Below are 6,422 nucleotides of genomic sequence, written 5' to 3' on the forward strand. Positions count from 1 at the left end.
ACGGCGCGACGGCAGCGGTTTGCTCTCGGCTAGGACAACCGAGCCGGGCCTCAAACCTGCTGCGTAGCCGTCGTGCGTCGGGAGCCATCGCAACAACCCAGCCTGAGAAGGAAAGGTTGGGGAGGCGTAGAGCCCCCAACGTCAACCCAGAGTATTGCTGGTTGGTCTTCAGCTCGCCTTCCCCTTGATCCTTCAGGGGCCCCCTTGGCTTGGGGTTCCATCAACCCACCCTTGCCCAGAGTGGACAACAGACAACTCTGGTTCACAGCTGAGTGCTCGTAACGGCACTCACCCCGTGCACCAGCAGCGTGGGGCCCAGTCCGTGGGTCAGGATCTCCAGCTGTTGCAAGTATCTGGGGTACAAATTGGTGTCGGCAGGAGGACGGGGCAGGTAAAGGAAACGGACGGTCGGGCTGGTGCTCTGTTGGAGAATGAGCTGGTTCACCGCAGTCAAGTATTCGTCTGAGATGGAGGTGATGTTGCTGTAGGCGTTCAGGCCACCGTCGGCCGAGTCTCCGCGATGGCTGTGCCAGTGGAGCGCCACCACCTCGTCCCACGGCACGATCTGGACCTTGGCCTGGATGCGCAGGTCCTTCAGCAGCTGCCGCAGCTTGTCCTCCTGGCCCTGGGGGCTGGTGCAGCTCTCCACGCAGAGGAAGAGGCGCAAGCGAGCCCGTCGCCACGACCGCGTCATGGCCAGGACGCAGGCCATCTGTAGCAAGAAGAGGCTGCTGGTGTCGACGTATCGGGCGCTGTCGGGGCGCCACAGGTTGACGGGCCAGACGTCGATCAGAGGCTGGGCTCGCCAGCCGAGGGCCTGGGGCGGCTGGAGCTGGTCAAAGGAGCGGGCCAGAAGGACGTTGCGCGACATCTTCATGGCGTCGCAGATGATGGCCACGTACTCCCAAGGAGACAGCTGCTTGGGGCCCCCGGAAGTCCAGACGGGAGGGAACTCGTGCCAAATTGCCTCGTCTCGGCTGAAGGCGGTGGGTTGGGACATGTAGTCCTGGGGGTCCGCGTTGTCGTAGAAGCCCAGCGCGATGGTGTTGGGCCGCATGCCTCCTGGAGGAGGAGAAGACAGGCTGAGAGCTGGATTTGGTATTTACAGTACTTGCAATATACAATTCTATGAATTATTTGCGCTTCTTATACTTCTTATAATTTTATGCTTATTTTTTTTTTGTACTTACATTTCTTAGACAGGTAGTCCTCGACTTACGACGGCTCATTTAGGGACGGTTCGAAGTTATGATGACACTAAAAAAAAGGGGCTTATGACCTTTTTTACACTTACAAACCGGGTCAGCCTCTCCCCCAGGGTCATGTGATCAGAATTTGTATCCTTGGCAACGGACTCATCTTTATGACGGTCGCAACGTCCTGGGTCACGTTTTGCGACCTTCTGACAAGCAAAGTTTGTCGGATTCACTTAAGAACTGTGTTATTCACTTAACAACTGCAAGATTCACTACCTGTACTTATAATTTTACGTTCCTTATACTTTTATATTTTTATACTTCTTATACTTCTTATATGCTTATACTTCTTATGATGCTTAATTTATTTGGCCAAATGTGGCTAGACCCACAAGGAATTTGTCTCCAGTACAAAAGCATCCAGTGTACTTGCAAAACAACAGAATATAATAATAATAATAATGCTAAAGTGCACAGCCAAATAAAAAGGGGAAGTCAAAAATTAATAAAGGGGATAAATAAAATATTGTAGCCACACCCTATGGGTTAATTAATCTATATATACATTAGCCAAAAAAATCCTTCGTACAGGGAGTCTTCAACTTATGACCGTAATGGAGACTGTAAAAATTTCTATCACTAAGCAAGGCACTTAAGTGAGAATTGCCTCATTTTACGACCTTTCTGGCCACCGTTGTTAAGTGAATCCCTGCAGTTGTTAAGTGAGTCACACGGTTCTTAAGTGAATCTGGCTTCCTCATGGACTTTGCTTGCCAGAAGGTCGCAAAAGGGGATCGCGTGACACCCCGGGGGAACACTGCGACCGTCGTAAATGTGAGCCAGTCGGCAAGCGTCTTGAATTTTGATCACGTGACCCTGAGGGAAAGCTGCAACAGTCGTTAAGTGTGAAAAATAGTCACAGCTCACTTCTATCAGCGCCCTTGTAACTTTGAACGGTCACTAAATGAATACTACTACTACTACTACTACTACTACTACTACTAATAATAATAATAATAATAATAATAACAACAACAACAACAACAAAGTTGGAAGGGACCTTGGAGGTTATCTAGTCCAACCCCCTGCTCAGGTAGGAAACCGTGTACCATTTCAGACAAATGGCTGTCCAGTCTCTTCTTAAAAACTTCCAGTGTTGGAGCATTCACCGCTTCTGGAGGCAGGTTGTTCCATGTCTGACGAGGCAAAAAACCAACTCAACTTTCTGAAAATTGGGGTCAAGCTATTCTCCAAAGCGCCTGGAGGCCGGACAAGAAGCAAAGGATGGAAGGTAATCAAGGAGAGAAGCAACCTAGAACTAAGGAGAAATTTCCTGATAGTTAGAACAATTAACCAGTGGAACAACCTGTCTCCAGAAACAGTGAATGCTCCAACACTGGAGGTTTTTAAGAAGAGACTGGACAGCCATTTGTCTGAAATGGTATAGGGTTTCCTGCCTGAGCAGGGGGCTGGACTAGATGACCTCCAAGGTCCCTTCCAACATTCTGTTTAATATGCGTGTTAGGTATGCGTGCACTTTGAGAGCAGGCCACAGAATTTCATTTTTAACGTGTGCCCACAGTGAAAAAAAAAAAGTGACAATAAAGGCTATCTTCTCTTAAAATCTGCCCTCACAGAATGGATTTAACTTGCTCAACGGGAATTTAGAGGCCGTGGTTTTTTTTTTGGCAGCTGAAGCTGGCGGAAAGGGGACCACCTGGAAACCCAAGGTCACCTACCCAGTCCGGAGATGAAGAGCAGCTGTTGCGTGCCATTCCGCACGGAGCTGGCGAGCGTCAGGTTGACGAAGGCTTTGATATTCAACCGGTCCACAAGTTGCAGCCAGGAATCGGACTGGTCCGGCAAGGGGTCAGCCGGCAGGGAGTCTGGGGACAAGCAGAGAGGGTCAAGTCTCGGGGGGGGGGGNTCATGACTCGTGGACTTCAACTCCCAGAATTCCCGAGCCAGCATGGGGGAACTATGGCCCCTTCATGACTCGTGGACTTCAACTCCCAGAATTCCTGAGCCAATAGGGGGGAATTATGGCCCCTTCATGACTCGTGGACTCCAACTCCCAGAATTCCTCAGCCAGCATGGAGGAACTATGGCCCCTTCATGACTCGTAGACTTCAACTCCCAGAATTCCTGAGCCAGCATGGCTCAGCTTGGCAACCTCTCCCTTTCCCCTCAGCATGGCTGGCTCAGGAATTCTGGGAGTTGAAGTCCACGAGTCATAAAAGAGCCAAGGTTGCCCTACCCCCGGCCTAGGCCTGTATTTCTCAACCTTGGCCACTCGGAGATGGGTAGACTTCAACTCCCAGAATTCCTCAGCCAGCGTGGGGGAACTATGGCCCCTTCATGACTTGTGGACTTCAACTCCCATAATTCCTTATCCAGCATGGCTCAGCTTGGAAACCTCTCCCTGACTAGGGAATTCTGGGAGTTGAAGTCCATACCTCATAAAATTGCTCAGGTTGAGAAACACTGGTCCAATCTTTAAGGAGACCTCATGGAACCTCTGCCTCCTACCATCTCCTTACCCAGATCCGCCAGCTCTACGTGGCCGAGCACGTACAGGCCACTTTTCTTGAGGTCGTTGATGAAGCGAATGAGCTGGAGGGAGGTCCGCGGATTCCGCACCATCAGCAGCACTTGGGGGCGCCAAAATTTGACATGTTCTTTGCGGCTGTCCAACAGCAGCAGGTACTTGCGGACCTGGGTGCGAAAGAAGCACGAGAGTTAAGAGGGAACAAAAAGGGGCAAATCCCGAGTTTGCTCAGGAATCTTTTCCTTTAGATCAGGGATCCCCAACCCCTGGTCCGTAGACCAGTACCGGGCCGCGGCATGCCAGCAACCGGTCCGCACAAACAAGCAAAGCCGCATCTGCGGGATGCAGGCAGCACACAAAACCGGTCCGTGGAAAACCCTCTCTCCAAGTAACCAGTCCCTGGTGCCCAAAAGGTTGGGGGCCTCTGCTCTAGATCAGTATTTCTCAACATCTGGAATTTTAAGACCCCCATGGCTGGCTGGGGAATTCTGGGAGTTGAAGTCCAGATGTCTAAAAGTTCCCATAAGCTGAGAAACACTGACTCAACCCCAACCACCACCCAGGCTGGGGATGATGGGAGCTGTGGTCCCAGTGTCCTTGAAGGACAGGCATTGCTGTACTATTTTAACAGGCAGAAGAATCCCAGTCAAGTTCCAAGAAACCATGTTTTATTAACAATTTCAGGAGAGACTTCAAGACACATTTTTGCAAGAGCAAAGATAGTCCTTGACTTATGAAAGTTACAACGGCGCTAAAAAAAGTGACTTATGTTTTTCAGACTAGGGACCGCTGCAGCACCCCCAGGGTCACGGGATCAAAATTCGGATGCTTGGCCACTGGTTCATATTTATGGCGGTCGCAGTGTCCTTTGGGGTCACGCGATCCTAGATTTTGCTAAACGAACTGCTGTTAAGTCGGGGATTACCTCACGTCTCACCAAGTTTCGGCCCCTTTTTGGGGTTCACACAGGCCCCCATAAGCCAAGCCAACAGACTGAGTTCACCCCAACAAATAAACAGTTACAGCTGGTCCTCGACTTACGACCACAGTTTAGCCCAAATTTTCTGTTGCTAAGTGAGACATTTGTGAAGTGAGTTTTCGCCCCATTTTAAGACCTTTCTTGACACAGCTGTGACGTGACTCCCTGCGGTTGTTAAGTTAACAACCCAGTTGTTAAGTGAATCTGGCTTCCCCATGGACTTTGCTTGTCAGAAGGTCGCAAAAGGGAGTTGCATGACCCTGGGACACTGCAACCGTCATAAATATGAGTCAGTTGTCAAGTATCTGAATTTTCATCCCATGACCNGTCAGGTTGACGAAGGCTTTGATATTCAACCGGTCCACAAGTTGCAGCCAGGAATCGGACTGGTCCGGCAAGGGGTCAGCCGGCAGGGAGTCTGGGGACAAGCAGAGAGGGTCAAGTCTCGGGGGGGGGGGCTGGCCCAGCGGAGGGAAAGGACAAGGTCCCCGGCACACCCCATTACAGGTAGCCCTCGACTTACGACTGCAATTGAGCCCAAAGTTTCTGTCGTTAAGTGAGATATTAGTATTTCCTTCTCTGGGGGAGCTGACTTCCCACACCACCATGCCAGATTTCTCACTTGCCACAAGGTGAGAATGATGGTTTAAGCGTGTGGGCAAAGGCGAAGCAGAAGATGGTTTATTGTGTCAGCTCAGGGACTGTTCCCAAGCCCTGATTCTCCCTCTCAACACCCCCTTTCTAGGACCCAAATGAGATGCCCCCCAATTCTCTTCCACTTGCATGATTGCTTAGATTTTATTCATGTCTTTTCCCTCCCTCCCTCCCTCTCTCTCTCTCTCTCTCTCTCTCTCTCTCTCTCTCCCCTCCCCTTCTCTCTCTTTCTCTCTCTTTCTCAAAAAATAAAATCAGCAATTTTCCTTCTCCTCCCACAACCCCCCTTTTCTGTGGTGGTGGTGGTGGTGGTGGGGCAAATATCCATTAGTTACCATGGAAACTCAAATAGCTCCAGGAGGGGCCCCTTTTGCAGCCTTCACAAAAGCATCTGAGAAATCAATTTGTAGTACAAAGGATGAGAGTTCGGCAAAAGGAAGGAACAAGGAACGCTGGGATCTGTCCAGCCAGCTGGAGTGGCTTGCAAAAGTTGGGCCGTCTGTGGGCTGCTGGATCCCGGCTGCAAAATCTGGAAGCACCACTAGGTGGCAGTCCAGAGAGATTGGGGTCTGTCCGGGGCCATCTGGGGATGGGCCAGAGGTTTGCAGTCTAGTGTTGGATTCTTAGCTGGGGAGTACATGTATGTCCTGATGGGCTAAGGCAGGGGTAGGCAACCTCGGCTCTTTTATGACTCGTGGACTTCAACTCCCAGAATTCCTGAGCCAGCATGGCTCAGCTTGGCAACCTCCCCCTTTCCCCTCAGCGTGGCTGGCTCAGGAATTCTGGGAGTTGAAGTCCACGAGTCATAAAAGAGCCCAGGTTGCCTATCCCTGGCCTAGGCCTGTATTTCTCAACCTTGGCCACTCGGAGATGGGTAGACTTCAACTCCCAGAATTCCTGAGCCAGCATGGGGGAACTATGGCCCCTTCATGACTGGTGGACTTCAACTCCCAGAATTCCTGAGCCAGCATGGGGGAACTATGGCCCCTTCATGACTGGTGGACTTCAACTCCCAGAATTCCTGAGCCAGCATGGGGGAACTATG

At 50.9% G+C, this 6,422-nt stretch overlaps 1 protein-coding gene across 1 annotated transcript in view; it reads right to left on the bottom strand.

Moving 5' to 3' along the window:
• Window positions 1–226: 226 nt before the first annotated feature.
• The window catches only part of LOC107295906 (solute carrier family 12 member 9), a gene marked incomplete at its 5' end in the record, with an annotated part of 25,014 nt that continues 18,818 nt past the window's right edge, over window positions 227–6,422 (bottom strand). The window contains 3 exons of the mRNA XM_015825243.1: window positions 227–1,062; window positions 2,936–3,082; window positions 3,737–3,911. Of these exons, the coding sequence (XP_015680729.1) occupies window positions 263–1,062; window positions 2,936–3,082; window positions 3,737–3,911 (1,122 nt within the window). The remainder of the gene's footprint in view (window positions 1,063–2,935; window positions 3,083–3,736; window positions 3,912–6,422) is intronic.

The sequence above is a fragment of the Protobothrops mucrosquamatus genome, unplaced genomic scaffold (genome assembly GCF_001527695.2).
Source record: "Protobothrops mucrosquamatus isolate PMUCROS unplaced genomic scaffold, P.Mucros_1.0 scaffold2557, whole genome shotgun sequence".
NCBI lineage: Eukaryota > Metazoa > Chordata > Lepidosauria > Squamata > Viperidae > Protobothrops > Protobothrops mucrosquamatus.